General features: G+C 36.7%; 1 protein-coding gene across 1 annotated transcript; it reads right to left on the reverse strand.

Annotated features, from left to right (window-relative positions):
- Positions 1–136: 136 nt before the first annotated feature.
- AFM (afamin) lies at positions 137–20,374 on the reverse strand. The gene is made up of 14 exons (XM_059924053.1): positions 20,287–20,374; positions 18,106–18,154; positions 17,664–17,796; positions 15,583–15,794; positions 14,649–14,781; positions 13,917–14,014; positions 13,003–13,132; positions 10,456–10,670; positions 7,252–7,384; positions 5,083–5,180; positions 3,925–4,057; positions 2,961–3,184; positions 2,021–2,153; positions 137–172 (listed from the first exon to the last, which is right to left on the reverse strand). Exons 1-14 carry the CDS (start codon positions 20,372–20,374, stop codon positions 137–139), a joined length of 1,815 nt encoding a protein of 604 aa, XP_059780036.1.
- Between the last annotated feature and the right edge of the window lie 1,338 nt (positions 20,375–21,712).

Below are 21,712 nucleotides of genomic sequence, written 5' to 3' on the forward strand. Positions count from 1 at the left end.
GGCATGGGGGATGAGCCAGAAATTGACATTGAAGCATGAGAAGTGAAAAGCCAAAATGACCAAATAAGATACCAATACATTTAACCTTTGATTGAGATAGAAGTTATTACCTTTGGTGAGTTTTACTTGATGTTTTTCAAGCAACCTGACTTTTGGCTGACAATTTTGGACCCTGAGAGAGAAAAAAAAAGAAATAAAAACACATAGGAAGACTTTTGAGAAACCTCCATACTGTTTTCCACTGTAGCTGCACCAATTTACATTCCTACCAACAGCGTATGAGGGTTTCCAAAAACTGAAAATAGAACTACCATACGACCCAGCGATGCTATTCCTGGATATGTGTCCAAAAAAAAAGCACTAATTTGAAAAGATACACGCACCCCAATGTTCATTCATATCAATGTTATTTACAATTGCCAAGATATGGAAGCAACCTAAGTGTCCATCGACAGATGAATGGATAAAGAAGATGTGGCACGTATATACAACATAATACTACTCAGAGATTAAAAAAAAAAAATGAAATTTTGCCATTTGCAACAATAAGAATGGACTTGGAAGGCATTATGCTTAGTGAAATGTCAGACAGAGAAAGACAAATACTGTATGATATACGCATATGTGAAATCTAAAAAATACAACAAACTAGTGAATATAACAAAAAAGAAGCAGACTCACAGATATAGAGAACAAACTAGTGGTTACCTGTGGGGAGAGGGAAGGGGGGAGGGGCAATATAGGGGTAGGGGATTCAGAAGTACAAACTATTAAATATAAAATAATCTATAAGGATATATTATACAACATGGGGAATATCGTCAGTATTCCATAATAACTATAAATGGAGCATAACCTTTAAAACTTTTGACTCACTATATTATAGACCTGTAACTTATATAATATTGTGCAGCAGCTCTACTCCAATAAAAAAAAATGAAAAGAAAAATTTAAGACATTTTTATTTGAATTTAGAGAAGCATGTTGTCTTGAGTTTTGTAAAGAAAAGTTAAACCACTCCCATGTTGTACAGGAGACAATGAACCATTTCTTCTGGTGATCTTGGAAACAGACACCCCAGCCTTTTACAAACTGCCAGGGAATTCATCTCTCCCTTTATGTGGTCTCAATACATACACTCACCCAGATAAATGCTAGATGTTACTAATACCCTCTAATGAAATCAAGCATGTTTTTCAAAAAACTAGTAGTCTGTGCCAAAAAAAATTCCCAGACTAAGCACTCACTCAGAAAAACAGAGGGCCCTCAACCAGAATGAAAGCTCTGTGTGTGTGTGTGTGTGTGTGTGCCTGTGAGTGTGCATGAAGCATGTGAGTGTGAACGAAGTACGTGTGTGTGCACGAGTTGTGAGTGAGTCTGGAGGGGAGTGGGTGTCACTAGGAAAGAAACAGTGGGCAAGGTGCTTCCAAGGAGTATCCACTGGGGCCGACACTCACAGGTGCCTGAGGTTCCTGGAACAAGAACCAGCAGGGGACACATCTCCTCTCATCTTCTCTGCCACCTCCTCACTTCACACACAGGTATTCTCTAGCAGGGGATGTTGGGACAAGGGCCAGGAAGGTGACACAGCCACCCCCTGAAAGACCTCATCACTTCCTGATGTCCTTCCTGCTCCCCTCCCTTTGAGACTGATACGATCTCCTTTGTAAGTCAGATTAACTATTTATTAACCAACTGGATGGTATAATTCAAGGATAATTATTACCGTCCTCATTTAAAGAAGATGAACCACAGTTCAGATTAAGTGACATGACCAAGACTGCTGGCATAGAACCTATGATTTCCTGACACCTTTTCTTACACCATGTCGTCACCAAGGAGATGGTGCCAAAACCCTGTCAGAGAGATGTCTGCATATTTAGTTGTGTAGCGATTGTGCTCTCAGGCCTCAGCCTGGGAGACATTGCAGGGAGGAAGCGGGGTCCTAAGGGGAGTTCTGGTTTCTTTTGTTTGACCAGGAATACCAGTTGGATTTCAGGGGGAAAAGAGCTGGAAGTACCTCTTCCTTGAAGCAGGCTTCAGGCCCCTGGGCCTGGCAGCACCTCTTCACCACATTCGTGAAATCCGCCAGCAATGACTGCAGCTCCACCCCTGTAAGTTCAGGCTTCAGTTTCACTAAGTTGACAAGAAACCTGTGACCCAGTGATGTTAAACAGAATTAATTAACGATTTCTTTCTGCAGCCCTCTTCTCCAAAAGGCTAGTTATAGAATCATATGTCTTAGGAATCTCCATTTGGGTGAATGTAAAAAGTTAAAATACTCCACTTTTGAAAGGATGTCCTGAAACTTTCTTGTTAAACACACAGGATGGATTCCATTATAACAATCTTTGGAGAGTTACGTAGTCATGGATGAAATTGTATAAAATATGGGAACATATAGTAAGTCTTCAATATGCACAATATTGTAGAATATGTGACTACGTTTGCTGTCTCTAGAAAATTCATGTCCAAAGCAACATCTATTCCCCCTTCCTCAATAACTGAATTCTGTTTCCACTCCACTTGATACAGACACTGCTTAATCTAAAAAAAAAAAAAAAAAAGATCTGATTCCTTGGCATTTATAGCATTGCCTGAGAAAACAAAAGCAAAATTCGTGTTCCTTTTTGGCCTCTCTTATCTTCAGACATTAAGAGAGATTCTCAGAGCAAACATCTATGACATTCTCTCTAGAAAATCTGATTCATTATGATCCTTCTATGAGCTTTTTTATGGTTACTCTCACCCACCTTTTCAAATACAGTCTTCTGGATACTCCAATGCTCTAGCAAAGGAAAAGACTAGCTAGGTTTTAACTTATAATTGTACAGACTGGACAGTTTGACAGAAAGAACAGGATTATAACACCAAAATCACATATCCATTACAATAAACCTCATTAATACATGATATGTCTTCCTGCTGAGAAAAAGGTGAACAGTAGAGAATGTCTGTACCTGTCTTTCTTTCTCTGGAGCTCCTCGTTATGAGCCTGACACAAGTCTGCGTGAAAGATAAATAAACCTTGAGAGGTAGATGGAGGCACATATGTCTTATCGGCTTCCAAGCCCTCAAAGCAGGACCTTCTGAAGGCAAAGTTTGTTTTACAACAGTGGTCCACAGCAGGGTTGATACTTCGATTTTCATTTATTCCACATAACTCTCCAAGAACTAAATCCACCTATACCAATGAAAGTTGCAATGGAGTTTTGAAATACAGCTAGATGAATTGTTAGTTTGTGCTAATATCACGGTCAACTTAGAAAAACCCATGCACTTGTAACATGAAACGACGTGCAAAGAAAAGTAGAGGCTGGGGTCCTAAATGGCATTATAACAAAAATTCAAGCCATAGCAATTTAAATGCCTAGAGATTAATTCTTGTTAACATATACACAAATTTGTGATTTTGAGCAGAGAGCTGCAAACAGCCAACTGAAAATGGCATCAGGACACTGTGGCCCTTAGATTTAGTCCCCTCTGGGATGTCCCCAGCATACTGTCCACCCCAGACCTAAAAAGGTACACCCAACCCAAACTGGGCTGGAAGCAGCAATTCTCTTACTGACCTGGTGGGACAAGAGAGAGAATTTATCCCATTACTTAAGATTATGAAGTTTTCTCTATCATTCTGAAACAATTCTATGATTCCAAGTGGTTTGCTCTAACAAATTGCTTCTAATATAAATAAGAAGTAATAAAGATGATTTGGAGAACCCCAAGCAAATATTTAAGACTTCTCTTTTGCTTCTCAGGATTTTGACACAGTAAGCCAAAAATAAAACTTGACCTTCCTTGCTTAACAATCTTGAAAACAATGAAGAGAGGAAGACGGATAATCACTATAAATCAATGAGTGCAAAAGCATCCTTTTTTTTTTTTTTTCTTTTAGGAATAGTCAGGCACATGGGCCAGGCTCACCAAATTATCAACGCAGGCAAACTCTTCACTCAGTGTACAGCAGGTGGTCAGAGCTGTCACCATTTCCTTGCCAAGAAAGGTCAGTTCTTCAGTGGAGAGCTGGGGGGCTAGCTTTGTGAGATTGATGAGGTAGCTGAAAGAACATTTGTCTGTTTGTTCTGGACAAAAGCAGGTACCCATTTTCCCTTGTCTAGCCCTCTGAAGCCCCGACCCTGCCAGGCTAGGGACAACCAACGTAAGGGCAATGCGAACCTCAGCTCTCTCATAAAGTGGTAGAGAACTGTCCCTTCACTCTCTGTGTTTCTGCACCCTGCCTCCTAGATCGCTGTGTTTCAGTTTCCTTCTAATTTCATGATAATTCAGAAACTCTCAGATTTGCCCATCCTTCTTCACCTGTGAGTATAGGAGCTCCTTGGAAGAAAATATCTTGGCTAGTATGTAAAATCCTGCTTGAAATCCCTTGAGCAGTTAATAAATATTTCGAAGGGAAAATTTAATAGATACATGTTGGAAAAGGATAATCTGAGATGGAGGAAACAAAGATATTTAATGGGTTGAGTTCTCAGATAACAGCCCAATTGCAGAAATAGTGAAAATATATTTTTTAAGCTGTGTTTTGTTGTGACTTGAAGATGTTTGGTTTCAACACACAATACATTAGCATGGTAATTAATTAAGAAAATCCAGAACAAACTTCATATTATTCGTGAATGCTCACAAGAATACTTTAAAATGAATATTAAAGTGTTAAGTAAATCCAGAATTATTTTTTTTACTCAATAAGAATTATTTCCTTAAATAATTCTTCCTTGGAAAATTATAACAACCTGAAGTTTTCTCCATCCCACCCCACACTCCTGAAATGAGGTAAAATCCAGAAATTCTGAGCTGGGAGTGAGAAAGACTAGTCCAAACAAAAACTAATGCATTAGAGAATCAATCTGTCCAGAATCCTGTATGTCTTCAATTTCTAACCTCATTTCTGGTAAGGGCTTAATATGACAGCTTGATGTGCCTTCTTGACTTTTATGTTTTTATTCTTTCCCAGAGTTTATGAACTTGTCATAACTAAAAGACTGAGCTAAGATTTTGACACTTTGTGGCACTCTTTATTTTATCCTGGTCACCGTCGTTAACCTACTTGTGCAAACAACTTACTGGTATTTCAAGTCATCCTTCCCCAAAATCTGAAAATGTTCACATTCTCGCTGTACTATCTTGAGGCTTTTCTCAGTTGTCTCATTGAATTTGTTTTCCTGAAAATACGAACAATCATGTTTATGAACATTTTATCTAAAATTTAATCATAAGCTTCAAGTCAACTTGTCTAATTGCTTTTTTAATTTATATAGCATTTTCAAACTCTCATTATCATACGCTATTCATTAAATTGAGGGTAGTTTTTATATATGTAAGAATTTGAATTTTTAAGTTATAGTTATAGATATGATTTTTGCTAAATTTGAAAGCTCAAAATTTTCATTATCATTACCTTGTAGAGGTATCATTACCTTATAGAGCTTTCCAGTCTGCAAAGTGAAATTCAAATCTGATGTTGACAATGATCATATTTTTTTTTTTTTTTTAGAAAGAGGTGACAAGCTGTTTATTTTTTTTATGTATGTCTTTATTTAGTTATTTATTTTGGCCGCGTCACGGCATGTGGGATCTTAGTCCCCCGATCAGGGATCGAACCCGTGTTCCCTGCAGTGGAAGCCCAAGTCCTAACCAGTGGACCGCCAGGGAATTCCCAGACAATGATCATATTGATTCTCACTTTGAAGTGGCCAGAGAAGTTATCTGGCCCTATGAAGTCAAGTGGCTTGCCTAGAATCACCCAGTGAGTAAGTATTGCTACAGAACATTTTTAATCATGTGTATCTTTTTTATATCTTCTTTTTCATCACTTAGAATTGGAACTTAAAACCTCCAATAATTGTCTTCAAATATTTGACAAACTCTCTCTCACGTGGCATAAAATTGGACATCTACTAAGTGACCACTAGAGAGAAAACTACACACCAGTGGATGAATGCTGTGGGACGAATTGTGTCTCCATATAATAAAGAGAATTTTCTAGCACTATGATTCATTTAAGGGTCAGGAACAGACCTCCTTGTTAGGGACAGCGGTAGAGCTGGATAAAACTTGTCTTCTTACTTCTTGCTCAAATATGAATGGGTGTAAACTGGCATTTTTGGCAAGTGGAGGTAATTTTTTAAGTAAAGCAAAAGCAACACTTATCAAATGAATGAGAAACAAATCAAAAATGACAAATAATTAATTTCTATAATACACAAAAAGTGCATATGAACTGATATTTAAAAATGCTAATTTCAACAGAAAAATGGGTAAAAGACATGAACAAATTGTTCACAGGAAATTTATAACTACAGTAGCTAAAATCATATGGGAAAAGTTTAACTTCATTAAAAAATTAATTAAATTTTTAAAACATGCTCACTATTTAGCAAAGTTAATTTCTATGTGCAATGTTGGTGAAGGTGTAGGTAAAATGAGCATTTTCAAGCACTGTTATAGAACTATATGGTGGTAATAACTTTCTAGATAGTAACCTGGCCATTTGTATCAAATATTTTTTATTTTAAAGTCTATATAATTTGACCTAATAATTTTCCTTCTGATAATCTGTCTTAAGAAAATAACCATAAATATGAATAAAGATGAATGGAATGAGATACTTAGGGTCACCTACAAATAAAAATTTTAAAAAGCTAAATAAATGTCCAAAATCTCAAACGTACAGTATGAGAGAATTTAAATCAATTATTATGATGGAATACCATCATGTAAAATAAAGTACATTTTTTAAAGTCTGTTTAATCACATAAAATGTTTTTTATGCCAATAAATAAAAACAGATCCAAAGTTTTCTTAAGAAAGTATTATTCCAATCTTATTTTTAAACACACATATAAATATATTCATATATGCAGAGAAAAGATGAAAAAATGTTAATTATAGCTATTTCTTGGTGACAGAATCAGAAAATTTTTATTTTTTTCTTTGTAAATTTTGATACTTTCTTAATCAGCTTTAATAATCATTTATTACTTTCACTATAACAAAAAACTGAATTGGCCAAAGAAACTACAGAGTACATAAATAAAAATATAAATGTTTAATGGGAAGAATTTTTTGCATCAACACACAGGATTTGTAGTTCAAAACATTATGAGTAACCCAAACCGATGATGTTGGTCTTCCCAATGATCAACTTACCAGAGTGAAACTTTGATAGTTTTTAAATGTTTGTTGTTTTATTTTGTTTATTTAATTCTCTGAGCCTACTAGGATGGAACTTACCGCATGTCTGTAACAGTCTGGAGGGTTTTTCGTGTTGCAACACTCTCTCAGGAGATCCTCATACACTCCAGCAATTCTTAACAACTCTGGTGTGGACAGTTCTGGATGTCTCCTTGAGTATTGATAAAGAAACCTGCGATGTGTAAAATATTTTGTATATTAGAACTTCGAGAAAGAGCAAAACACCAAATCCTGCTATCTTTTACTCTAGAGAGATCTTCTAATACTGAGTCTGTCTTCAAATGCTAAGTTCCTCCTCTGGTTTGGTCAGGGAATGATTTAAGAGGACATTTTGACAACAGGAGATCATTTTACAAAGGCTCTCTTCCATATTATGTTTTACACTAACAATCCTTTTACTTGGAGGGATAGAATGATTAAAGGTATTTAGCATTCATTGTTAGAATGATTTAATCCATAAAGCATCAGAAATAGTAGATCATGCCACCAATACTTTAGAAAATACATATCGAGTATAATTCTGTTGGAAAATGCATTCAGACCTCCATCTTGAGATGGTGGGAATATGGATTTCTCCCCACCCCTGGTGCCAACTTGGGGAGAGATTGTGGAGCAGCCTTTGCTCATTCCTTCATCCTGACACTTGTCAAATATGGGAATAATCACTCCTGCCACCCTAAGTCATTGCGAAGGTTTCCATGGCCTCGGTGAAGTATATGTGGGTGTGATTTAGGGAGAAAGTGAGAAAGGGAGAGAGAAAAGGCTAACAGTTATTAAGCCCTTAGTAGGTGCGAGGCACTGGATCAAGCCTTGTGCATAGGAGACCAAGATAGGCTTCCTACCCTTTATAAAACACTTTCTCATTTAACTTCACTTAACCCTCAAGATAAGTACTATTTTATAGCTGAAAAAACCAAGTCTCAGACCAGTTAAGCACCTGGCTGTTAATAGAAGTATAAAATTTGAATCTAGGTCCCATAGGATGCCTACTTCATTCTTGTTTAAACCAAGCTGACTCTCTTCTCAAAAGAGAGGTGTTTTCTTTAACTACCTCGACTGTGCTGTTTACAATCTTCTTCATAAAAGTATCTTCTCTATTCATTCAAATTAAGTAAAAATGGTCTATGTTTTGAGAGAGCAATACCTCACAAGAGTTTTCCGAGTCCAAGGAACTTTTTTTAATCTCTTTTTGTTTTGCAACATTTTTCTCTTGATTAATCTTGGTTTTTCTGACATCATCTCTCCTGCTTCCCCACCTGCTTTCTCAATCCCATTTGTGGGATACATTCCCATATCCTAAAGCAGTGGTGTTTAACCTTCAGAGAATCAAGTGTTCCCCTTAATATCTCACGTAAGCCGTGGACCTTTCTCCAGGAACAAAATTATACCTAAAAACACACCACCAAAATATTGCAAACAAAAACCCCTGGGAGCCGACCCTAGCCTGGCAGATCCACTGAGGTCTTGCATCAAATGTTTGCATCCAGAAAAACTGCACCTGAAACATTTCTGGCTCAGCATGTTCATTGCTGCTCTATCATTTCTCCCCAGGCTTCAAACCCTATTTTAGTTGTCATAGTGATGGTGATGGAGATGATGAGGATGAGGACGAGGATGAAAATTGCTTCCATTTAGCAAGCATATGTCAGGTACAAGTGAAACGCATTGCATCTATCATTTAGATTAATTTGACTTAGTGTCCATGACTCATGAGAAGCAATAGAGCGCAGTGGTTATAAGAGCAGGGGTCTGAAGCCGCACTGGTTACATTTGAATCCCGGCTCCACCACATATCAGTTGTGTGACTTTGTAGCAAGTTACTTAACCTCTGTGCCTCAGTTTCCTTGTCTGTAAAATGAGGATAATAAAAGTGTTCTAACCTCAGAAGGTCGTTCTGAAAATTAAATTGGTTAATAGATGGGAAGCACTGAAAATTTGGTGAGTATTCAATAACCTGTATCTTCAATCCAGACCTCCTTCCAGAATTCCAGGTTCATATATAAAATTATCTTGTGACATTTCCAATTAATTACCGCACAGGCACCTCAAAGTCAAGGTGGTCAGATTCAAACATATTCTCTTTCCCACAAAACATTCCCCCATACTTCCCATCTCATTGAGTCTGAAAACTACTTACCAACCACCTAAGTCCCAAACTGGGATTCATTCCAGATGAAGTTTCTAAAAAACAAAAGTGATTTTGTCCTTCCTTATTCTTCAGTGAAAACCCTTCAGTGGCATCTCATTACTTAGCATGCCTGTATGATCTGACCCATCTACCTCTCACTACCCTCCTCTCTCACTGCAGAAACCCTATTCACAACCACATATACACCAAGCAGTTTTACACTTCTATCCATGCTCTACTCCTTCTATCCAGATTACTAAAATTTCTTCCAGTACCTCCTCCCCATCAAGCCTTTCCATGGTCCCCAGGGACTTCCTCCCCTGTCCCCACATTACCTATCATCTGCTATCAGAAATCAAAGAGCATTTCTTGTACTCATTTATTTATGAGGCTATCTCTTCTCACATCACAATTCTTATTGATGAAAGCTTACTGGGGATAAGAACCCTGTCTAACCTAGTAAAGTCCCTGGATTATATTTTATTACCAAAATATTTGGAATGAACGAATATTCTTATATGAATTTTATATATGATTACCTAAAATACAGAGAGGTTAACTTTTGTCCCACTGACTCAACCAGGACTCAAATCTAGTCCTTTTGGCTCCAAGTCAACTAGTCTTCCCCTGAACAGCTGGGCAGCTGTGTAGGGGGAGGGACGGCAGGGGAGGGCAGAGCATGGCAGGTAAGCCTGCAACTTCTCAGGCCAGACCTCCTGGGGTCTAATCCCTACTCTGTCATATTTTAGCTGTGAAACTTGAACAAGTTTCTTAACTTCTTTGTACCTCAGTTTGCTCATCTGAAAATTGAGGGAAATCACACTTATTTTACATGACTGTATGAGAATTAAAATAAATAATCCATATAAAGTACTCAGCCCATTGTCTGGCACATATCAAGTACTCAATAAATGTTAGCCATCACATCATGACACAGTTGCATTTTCTTAAAATCATGTAAAAAGACTATAATCGATAGCCATGACTCTTAAAATTATGAGACCCAATACTTATGTGATTTAAATGATCCCTATTCCTTCCACCCAAGTTAGCCAAAATAGGTCAAATCCAAAGTTTCTATTTGCCTGATAAATGTCAATATAGAGTTATGTTACTCGGCCATGAAGTTCTCTTGGTCAGCATCTCGTTCCTCACACACATTTTCGCTTTCAGTAAACTTTGCTTCTCTTAGGGGTAAGTTGTTTGGTCTATCATCTTTATTTGAGTAAATTATGCACTCGCCGCGCTCTGGTATTTTCTTTTCACAGCACTCTTTGATTTTGCTGGAGATGGAATCTTGTTTTGAACAAATATGGCTCATGACCTTGCTCTGTATCAAATAAGAATGGGAAATGACTTTATTTTCATAATATCTTCAGGGCTGGATTTTCCTTCAAAACTCAAAGCAAAATCAACCATGTGCATAACATCTGGACTTGTTTCATCAGCTAATTTGATAGATAATTAAATTTTGTATTGATTGAATACAATGAACTTTCATACTAAGGCAAGCTTTATTTCTCAGGATTTTAGATGATATAATTATGAAAAATAGACTCATAAGTTTACATTCATTGTTAAGTATTAATCTTTTAAATACTTTACCCCTACTCCACTGGTGTATCGGCATTTTAAATTCTAAATGCTGTTTCTTTCCCATAAGAGTTCATCTGTACTTTAATGAGGGCCACCAAAGACATGTTACTGTAATATCTATAATCCTAGATTTCTTCTCTTATGGCCTGAAACCACATTGCCAGGTATATAGTAGAAACTCAAGAAATATTTGATAAGCGAATGAAAGAATGGTAAACAAATGAACCACTACAGCAACTGCCAGATGAAGGCTTCTCAAACATAAGGAGATATTCTGCTCATTGTTGCCATTTTCCTAAGGATATTATTCATTTGAAGCTGTTCAAATTATCAAATAATGTACAAAATAGTAAACCCTACTCTCTCCCCTCTCCCTACTCTCCCTACCCAATTCTGACCTCCATATAAAGTTACGGGAATAAGGGAGAGGGTGAAGCTATCTTGCTTACACATTAGTTGGATAATTTTTTAAAAGCTAGTCTAGCCTCTAGTCCTCTCTCCATACCCTCCAGAATTAGGCTGTACATTCCTCCTACTCTCTGTCCTAGCGTCCCATGAACTACATTGAGTTCTGTCAAAGCACCAGGCTATTCCAGACTCTCTGACTTTGCCCAAGCTGTTCACCAGCCTGGAATCTTCTTCTGGGGAACACTGAGGATAAGGAATGAGATGAAGCTCTAGGCTGAGGTGAGAAATGGAAAGGAGGCTGGCACCATGTTTCCAGCAAACCTCCTAGAACCAGGGAGCCCGTCTTTGCAAACATATATACGTTTCACCTAAGGCCATCATCATTCTAGGCAACACATCTCTTATTGTCTGAGAATTAATTTCTATTTTGAATAAATTACAATTCTATTCCTCTTATTTCTACATAAAGCCATCAAAGAAAAGGATATTAAGAATATAATATGATCCCTTAGTCTCAGCTCCAAACTTCACGGAAAAATCTTCAATTATATCCTTTCAGTACATTAATATTATAAAACCAACATCCCCATAAACAATCAAACAGTATAAAAGTAAATAGCGAGTGAGATTGCTTTTCATTGAAATACAGTTAAGGGCAAAATAATTCTTGGTGATATCTACTGTCCGCTACTTGAAATAAAATGTACATATCTTCATATTCTAAAATTCAAGTTGTCTAATTAACATGATGTTTCCTTGTGAATTTAAAACAGAAAGACTAATTAAAAGTCACTAAGAAAAAGCCTAATTTCAACTAAGAAGTCGGGATATTTTTAATGAAATTGTGTTACCCTCGTATGCATGAACATCTTCAACTAGGTCAACAATATATTTACCAGTATATGTCATTAGAGAATCACTTTAAAGACTAGAGTAAGAGTTATTTTAAATTAACGTATTTACCTATCTGGAAAGACTGTTCCTAAATAGCCTGAAGAAACTCAGAGAAAGCAGCTCTTAAAAACATAAAGATGAATCATTTTCTGAGCTTTACTGTTAATTTCTAATATAACTAAAGAGTATTTGCAATATTAAAGAAAACTTTAGTCTGGCCTAAATTAATGTCCACAAATTCTAAATTCCTGGAGTTTATGTCATGTGCATTTAGCCATATAAAATAGAATCTTCTGAGTAATCTAAAAACAATCCCATGTATAAAAAGTTCCAAAGTTTTATTTGGTCTTATTTGTTAACATTTTATTTTTTATTTTATTTATTTTATGTTGTTATTTAACAATTTATTTTTTGTTGAAGTATAGGTGATTTACAATGTTGTGTTAGTTTCAGGTGTACAGCAAAATGATTCAGTTATATATATAACTGAATATATATGTATATAAAAGAATATATATATATTCTTTTTTCAGATTCTTTTCCATTATAAGCTATTACAAGATATTGAATATAGTTCCCTGTGCTATACAGGAGGTCCTTGTTGTTTATCTATTTTATATACAGTAGTGTTATCTGTTAATCCCAACCAATTTATCAACACTCTGATTTTATTGTGATGAGTAGCCACACATTAGGGCAACTTCAAAATAAAATATAGCCACCCCCAAAATCACTATTTTTACTTGGTTTTATAGAATACTTACCCTGCCATGGATGCACTGCACAACATCCCCTTCACAGCATCCATCATATTTGGAAGAAACATCTTCTAGGAGGGAGATAAGTTCCTTAAATTCAATCTTGGGGAATTTTTGACTAAGTACAGCAATGTTTCTGGAAATAGAATTGATAAACCACTAAAACAACTTGAACAACACGTAAGGCAAGAGGGAGCTCTTTGCTAATACAGTATAAATAGCTGCAGTAAGCATGTGGTACCCTTGTTTTTTTCACTGATGGCTTTACCAATATTTATACATTGCATGGCCCACATGATCATTTTGAAAATCCTAGGTTGATATTTTGAGTCCCAGATCAGGACTGGGAAAAAAAGGGCCTGAGAGATGTGCCCTCTTCCATAATTGTTATAGCAAAACACTTCTTTTAAGGACCACAATTTCTTGTTGTGAGCCCATGGCTGGCATAGGTTATTCATCACAGAATCCTTTCCTGCTGATCTATTTGAAATCTCAGAATTTTTCACAAAACATTGCACTAGCATCATTGCTAGTTGGCTAGGGTAAGCATGTAAAATAAAATTTATCCCTAGAGGGTAGTCTCCTAGTCATTAAAGTCAAAGATGGATGGATAAGTCATGTCTAAAACACTTGAATGTTTTAAAACTCAGGTTCAGAACTCCTAGACCCACTCAGATTCCCAACTAACCAAAAACTAACTCAGAAGTAGTCCTCTTTCTCTCTGGGGTCTCCCCACCTTGCAGGTCTTCTCTCAACCGGACCTAATGTCCTGGTCTGAGTAATCCACCCAGACTGAGCCCCACCTCAAAACCCTTGAGGAACTAGGAAGAGTATAAATAAAAAGTCATCAATGATTTAACAAAAATGGGACTTACACAAGAAAATACAAGTAGAAACAAAATACTTATTATGAAACTCACATAGATTTTAAGATTTGTGGTCCAAATTTCATAAGTGCCCCACAGACATTTTTTTGATAAGAAGATAATGCTTTTAAATATTGTATGAAAGTTTCTGCCTGAAGGATAAAGAGAAATTCTGTTGAAGCAAGAACAAAATCCCACTATTCTCTTATTTCTTAACCACATGTCAACCAAACAATTCCAAACTTTGCTCAGAAACAGAAAATTATGGGGTTTTTATCTCAGGAAATGTACATATCAAAATATAAATTTGTGGCTTATTATAAAGGTGGGGCCAGTCTTCCCAGTGACTGAATTATACTTGATGGGAAGATGAGTGGTGAAGAGTGCTGTGAGCTTGTCCATCTCTACCAGGATGATTCAGTTTTATGGGTAGTCAAAAGAGGACTTTAAAAGAGTTTAAAAGTAGTCAAAAGAGGACTTGTCCAAGATAGAAGATAAAATGTCATTTTTACCCTGGTTATTTACTCACTAGCATTTCCTTCCAATTCACAAGGAAGACAAAGCCAGAAGAGAGACCCTAGAAATGGGCAATTGTCTTTCAAGGGTCTCAGGTAATAAGAAATTTAGATCAGTAGCAGGTGGCCAATGGGTTGAAAACCCAGTAAAAGTGACAAGAGAATGGTTTTTAAATGGTAAACAACTCTTTTGCTATAATTTAATTTTAAGTAAAGATCTACAGTTTGGGATGAATCCTCGTCCTTTTAAGAAAACAAATGTAATACCCACCTTTGTTCTAAAGCAGTTAGCTTTTTCTTGTTCTTCACAACATATTTTAGTCATCTCCTCAAAACGAGCAGCAGCAGTAAGAAGTGTAGGGACAAAAACAAAGGGGTTCCTTCTGGAAACTTCGTAGATATAACTATAAAAGAAAAAAGGAAGGAAGGAGGGAAAGAAAAAAACAGGAAGGTAATGAAAGAATGGTAGACAAGGGAAGGAAAAGAGAAGATTTAAAAAGACGAGAAGAACAAGTTGTGAAAGTAAAGGTGAGAGGAAGAAGGATTTCCCATTACTGAAGGCTTCAATGGAAGGCAGCGTTATTGAGTTTCCAATAAAAGTTGTATCACTGAAGTTGCCAACTCCCAAAGAGGAATGATGATTGCCATTCTAATCATGAACACGGGGCTCTGGCTATTCTTTTTCTTCCCCTATCATGCCAGATGGTCGGCATCTCTCCTTTTCAGGTTCAAAGAACAGCTACCTATACACACTCCATCCAAGATTCCGAGATCATAATCACTTATGTTCAAACAAGCTTTGTGGTTTAAGCTTTCCAGAAAAAGTCTCTGCTTCTACAACTACTGCACTACTGAAAACAGATTTTTGCTAAACATCCATTGATGTAATGTTTACCCTTAGTAAAAGCTATAACTCTCCATTGAAAGACTATATTATTTCCTCCAGTAGAACTTTGGTGCCATGCACACCCTTCAGTTCTGGGGCTCATCCCATTAGAAAATACACATCACAATGAAAGGATCTTGAAAGCAGATTTCATATATTGTTCATCTCCTCAGCAATGACCACAGAATCTGACACACAAATGCATGTTTAATGAACTAAATGATTAAGAAACCCAGCTATGTTCCTTTGGAAGAGATATTGGATTTAGCCTAAGAGTAATTCTTCAATTAAATCATTTTTCTACTAAAATTAAACTTACTTGTTTAGAAAAGATTCTCTGTTATTTTTATAAGTCTGGCATTTCTCTTCAGGATCCAGAGTAGGGAGAGGAGGCAAAAATCCTACATCAGCTTTCTTATTATGGAGGAAACAATGTTTTCTTTCAAAGTCAGCCTTATGGCAGCAGTGTGAAAAATTATGCTTTTGTGGCAGTCCCTCCATAGCACATATATTTTCCAGTAAAACATCATTCTGGACAACAGAAAAGTAAAAGACATTTTTTATTCATTGTGACATTTTTCAACCTTCTGAGATGACACAGTGGAGACAATGAGTGGTGAGTGTCACCCTTTGCGAAAAAGATTCCCAAATTTTCCCAATATTACCAGAAGAGCATCTTTACCCACACCCTTGACAACCATCCCACACTTTGGGAAGTTTTCTCTATCCTATCCTGAGGCCCTTCAACCTCTGCCTATCTCTTTACTGCCTACATTTCTCTTACATAATGGCTTTTTTCCTTCTCTTCCAAGGTGACAGGGTCAGAGTGTAATGTGTTGGTGAAGTATTTAGTGGTAATGTTTAGTAATAGTTTTCTAGAGATGCAGATGGTGACTCTATTGGGAGGAGGCCAAGAAGAGGGGGTGTGACAGCAGAGTACATATTGAGAGAGGCAGGGAAGGAAGGTACCTCTACTTCCATGCGCTTTGCCAGGCTATTGCCTGTCTTCCTGCCTGTATACTTACAGCGTGGACTGCAAGCTCATAACCAAGTCCTCCTGTACATCATTACACAGAATTGCATCTCCTAGGAAAGTGCCTTACCCTAAATACTAAAGTCAGGCAAAATAAAAATGAGGGGCCCAGGGACTTCCCTGGTGGCACAGTGGTTAAGAATCTGCCTGCCGATGCAGGGGACACAGGTTCCATCCCTGGTCTGGGAAGATCCCACATGCCACGGAGCAACAAAGCCTGTGTGCCACAACTACTGAGCCTGCACCTCACAACTACTGAAGCCCACGTGCCTAGAGCCCATGCTCTGCAACAAGAGAAGCCACCGCAATGAGAAGCCCGCTCACCGCAATGAAGAGTAGCCCCCGCTCGCCACAACTAGAGAAAGGCCACGTGCAGCAACGAAGACCCAACACAGCCAAACAAAAAAAATAATTAATTAATTATTTTTTTTTAAAAAGTGAGGGGCCCAGATTTCTCCTTCCTGACGCCGAGAGATGATGCTTTTAGAAATCTAAGATCTGCATTACTCACCTCCCTCACCATGATTTCTGCTATGAGCCGTTCCTATATTAATTGTTTCTCTGGGTTATAGATAAAATTAAAATATATATTTTGAACAGAGACTCTCATTCTGCCCCAAAACCACATTTGAGTGGTGATTTAGTAGAGATGGCGGAAAATAGCACTCCTCAGGCCCCTGTACGTTTCAGCTTTTTTAGTTTCCTTCTGGAGACATAAGCTTTTGACCACTATGTTGGTACATGAAACTAACTCTTCCTCATTCTCAAGTTGGCTTCAAGGTCCAAATTCATTCAGGTGGAGGAAGAATTCGTTATTGGAATCTTGTAATGAGACTAGCCAGATACTCATTGTTGTGGGTTGAAAAATGTCCCCCAAAAAGTTATGTTCAATTCCTAATCCCCATGCCTGTGTATGGGATTTTATTTGGAAATAGGGTCTCAGCAGATAGAGCCAAGTTATTGAGAGGGTCTTATCCAATGTGACTGCTGTCATTATAAGGCAAGGAGAAGAGACTCAGAGAGAAGATGGCCATGTTATGACAGAGGCAGAGATGGGAGCGAGGTAATTATAAGTCAAAGAATGCTGAGGATTGCTGGTTATCACAAGAAGTTAAGAGAAAAGCATTCAACAAATTCTCCCCTAGAGCCTCTGCAGGGAGCACACCCTACAACACCTTGATTTTAGGCATCTGGCCTCCAGAATTGTAAGAGAATAAATTTCTGTTGTTTTTTTTTAAAAGATTTTTTAATTAAAAACTAAAAATGAGGGCCATAGAGCATCTTTCTTTTTATATTTCCAAGGCAAAAATTCTCTCAGTGTTGACAAATAAGCTTGTTTGTTTAGGAAATGCAAACAATTTACTTACAGCTAATTTTGAACACTCTGGGAGTGTCATGTCAGCCAAGCATTTATCTCTGTATTCTGTCATGGCTTTTACCAACATTTCTACTTCTTCAAAGGATGCCTCCTGAATATATTGAGCAAATGCAATGATGGTGCTGCAACAGTCCACACAGAGTACACAATGATGACCTGCAGAATTTCGATTTATGTCCAACCAAAAACTCATAGGAACACCCACTTGCAGACTAACCTCAGGAAATTATCAAAGTGTGAAGGCTATAAGTTTTACAACTTCTTGACAATTCAATTGCCTCATCTGAATTTTATGATTAACACTGTATTTATTTTTTGATATGGTTTATATTTAATTACATAACTTTTGAGAAGAATTAACATTTCTGGAAGGTACCAGATAAGCTTATAGTAAACACCATCATCATCAAAATGAGTTTAGAGAAACTCACATATATCCAATATTATCCTCTATAAATTTCTGGGTGATACTGACATCATCTGAAAAACAAAGATATTTAGGTTATTATATATCCTGGTATTTTAACATTTTCCCAATAAAAAACTATATGTGATAAATTTATAAAGTATAAAATAGATAACTGATGGTAGAAAATAATTTTGGCGTATTTAACATGAAGAAGAGACATCATATGAACCAAATATTAGATCTTAATCACAGTTGATTACGTGCTCAAAAAATATTCATTAAGTTGAATTGACTTGAATTAATCTCACACTGACCAGACTTTAGATTTACTACTGATGGCTCCCCAGCCACAAATGTCAAATACAAGCACCATTTCCCCACTAAGTGTCACATATGACTAGAAAAGTAGTATGTGTGTTCATTGTTAAGTGATATAATGCTACAACTGTGCCCAACAAGAGATACCAGAGCTTGCTGGTGGTAGTACAGATTGTAGTGTTAGTCAGACACAGATATTTAAGTGTTCTCTGAACTAGTCTAAAATCATTGATTCCCTCCCAGTGAGCATACACTTATCAGAGCACATTTATATTTGTTCACATAGACTATTTTCATGCAGTCCTTACTTTTGCAAAGCATTGTGCTGGATACTATGAGGCAATCAATGATGACTAAAACATCTCCCCCTGGACCTTGGGTTCCTAAGTACTTTCATAGTGCAGGTGACTCATGAACATGACTATAATCCACTGTAGAATCTATATGACATTCTAAAGTAATGTGGGTAAGTATATGACAGGAATGCTTTATGATCTCTGGGTGAGGAACCAGAAAAGGAGTATAGGAGGAGGTGCATATGAGTTGAGTCTGAAAAAAATGTACAAGATTTCAGCTAGCTGAGAAATAAGGAAACTCATATTTCTATGTGGAGAGAATGGTGTGAGTAAAAGCACAAAGGTAAGAAATCCTGGGATGTCTTGGGGGAAAGTCAATTAATCCACTTTGATGAAAAAGTGGGTCATAAAGAAGACTAATGGAACCTAAGATAGAAAGAAACTGGGTCCAAATTATGTAGATCTTTCATATAAAGCTGAGGAGTTTGGGCTCCAACTGGAAGCCATGAAGAGCCACTGAAAATGTTTATATAGAACAGTAATATCATCATTTCTATATGCTAAGAAATACCAGGCAGGTAGTGGTATGTCTGATATGCTGGGATCTCCCACAGTGCCTGACAAATAGAAAGTGACGAGGACTGTTTGTCAAATAGATGGATGGAAGAATGAATGGATGAGGTGGAAAAAGGCAAGAAGCCCATTAGGAGACTTTTGCAATTATCCTATTGAGAAATCAGCAGGACATGAATTTTGGTAGGAGTAATGGAAGTGCAAAGGAAAACATGAATGCAAAAGATATTGGAGACAAAAATCAACAGGATTTTTTAGTAAGTTGTTACAGGGGCAAAGGATAAGGAAAACTCAAGAATGACTACCCTTCTTCAAGCCCGGTAACTGGGCTCACTAGCAGACACTGTAGGGGGTACCAAATTAAGACACAATCCACATCTTCAGGGCCATGGCAACACTTACAGCACCTTGGTGCGAGGTACAAAAATATGCTCCTTTCAGGCCAGAGGGATTACAAAAAGACACCTCTGAACAGATGAAGTTCAAAATGTTCCCCCTTTGAGCAGAAGAAATATAAAAGTCACCTTTTCCTCCAGGCTGACACTGCATCAGCCAGGCTTGGGGAGATTTACAAACTGTACAGTTGGAAGAAACAAGGTCCTGCATACTCTTATGGTGTTTACCACCTAGTTGGGAGATACATTGAACAACCAAAGGCTCCAGAAAAATCTTAACTCATATCTAATGTTCCACTGTTACCATACACTATACACATCTGCAAGAAATACTAATATTTTCAAATCCAAATTATATCTCCCAGCAACATTTCCTATACTACCATAAGGCCGGTGACCATTTGGTGGGTGTGATAACTGTCTCTGTCTATAGATAGGGTAATATGATCACCAAAATACAATATATGGGAAGGTTAGTTCAGGATATCTGATCAGTATATGTAAACTAGGGAGAGGGAGAAAAAAGCAAGCGAAAAATTAAATTGAAAGAAAACAAAGTTAAAAAATAGAAATTATCCCAACTTAGTCATTCCTTAGGTGATATACAAGTAAATTTCTTACCTACATCTTGAGGCTTTGTGGGCAGGGTTAAGGATTCAGTCAAAAAGAAAAAGAAAATAACAAAACCTGTAAGTTTTAACTGTTTCATTTTTTAAGAAATCACATTCACAAAAGAAAGTAACGTGACTGAGGAAAATCAAGTTTTTATATTATTCTTTGACACTATTAGTAAAAAAGTAACTTGTTTAACCTATTTCTCATATACCTCATATTTGATTTTTATTTGATCACTCTGCAGAATTTTTTGCTAATTATTAACTAGGAAAAAATTATCTCAGTGTTTCACTGGAAAAATCTATTGAGTTAGAAAAAAAGTCCACAGGTTAAGTATGCACAATGCCTAGCCAAATAGACAACCAAAAAAAGAAAAAAATCTTGAAATATTGCAAATGCTAAAAGAGAAAGGGCAAGAATAAATAATTCACCAAAGAGAAACAACTAGAAAGACGCTAAATTTTGCTGGTAATCAAAGGAAGTTAAATTTAAAATATATAATTTTTATATACTTGATAGAATTAGAAAAAAGAAAAAATTAAGATCTAATTCTGGTAAACATACAGCAAAACAAGTACCCACAATCAAAGCTTCTGAAAAACAAGTTTATAATAAGAATCAATACACTAAAATGTTCATGTTAATTCAACCAATCACTCAAATTCTGGGAATCTATATTAAGAACATGATCCTAAATATGGAAATATTTTTTAGTACATGATATAAAAGAAGAAATCTATTTCTTAATCATGTCTACTAAAAGGACCTGAAAGCAGTAGGAACCAAGTAGCTACTTGGTGCCCTTGGAGCACATTTTGTGTCCACACCTTGGGTTTTAAACACTCTTCTCTACTATAAGAATCCTGAGCTTCTTAAAGAAATGAATAATTCCAGGGCTGATCCATGAAAACTATAAAATAAGCTGAGAGCACCATGCCAGAAACTAAGGACATTTTCAAAAACATGTCAAAAGAAGATAGAAACCAATGGGACAATTTGACAGTAAAGTAAATAATGACAAGAATGCATTATAACTCATTAAATTTTGGGGAAAAAAGAATTCATAAATCTATACCAATACTAAATTAAAATAAAAGTCGAGGAAGGAAAAGCTCTTCTCTACATAAGAATGCCAACTGATAAATGTCAATTTATTCGTAACTCTCATAGTAAAAACTGATTTAAGCCAGTTTCATGAATGGATGCTAAAGTCACTGGTGAGAAATTATCAGGCAATGGCATATTTACAGTTTCAAAGTATAACTCCACAGATTACTTATTAATTACCAAGGGGAAAAGACATCTTTACAGATGGATAAGTAAACAGCGGTATAGAGAAAGAGAAGAGGTGGGGAGAGAAAGAGAGAGATACAGGTAGAGATAAAGGTGGAGAGAGGGGGAGAGAGATAGAGACAGATTTATGCAACTGGTT

This window comes from Balaenoptera ricei, chromosome 5, assembly GCF_028023285.1.
Source record: "Balaenoptera ricei isolate mBalRic1 chromosome 5, mBalRic1.hap2, whole genome shotgun sequence".
NCBI classification, from domain to species: domain Eukaryota; kingdom Metazoa; phylum Chordata; class Mammalia; order Artiodactyla; family Balaenopteridae; genus Balaenoptera; species Balaenoptera ricei.

Bases quoted from the DNA above. Each gene is read 5' to 3' on its own strand.
- AFM (XM_059924053.1), bottom strand. From the start codon at position 20,374: ATGAAACAGTTAAAACTTACAGGTTTTGTTATTTTCTTTTTCTTTTTG. The intron at 14,015-14,648 runs GTGGGTATTACA...TTTATCCTTCAG, and splicing joins CTAACTGCTTTAGAACAAAG to GCAGAAACTTTCATACAATA. The intron at 4,058-5,082 runs GTAAGTTGTTTG...ATGTTCTTTCAG, and splicing joins AAGGATGACTTGAAATACCA to CTACCTCATCAATCTCACAA.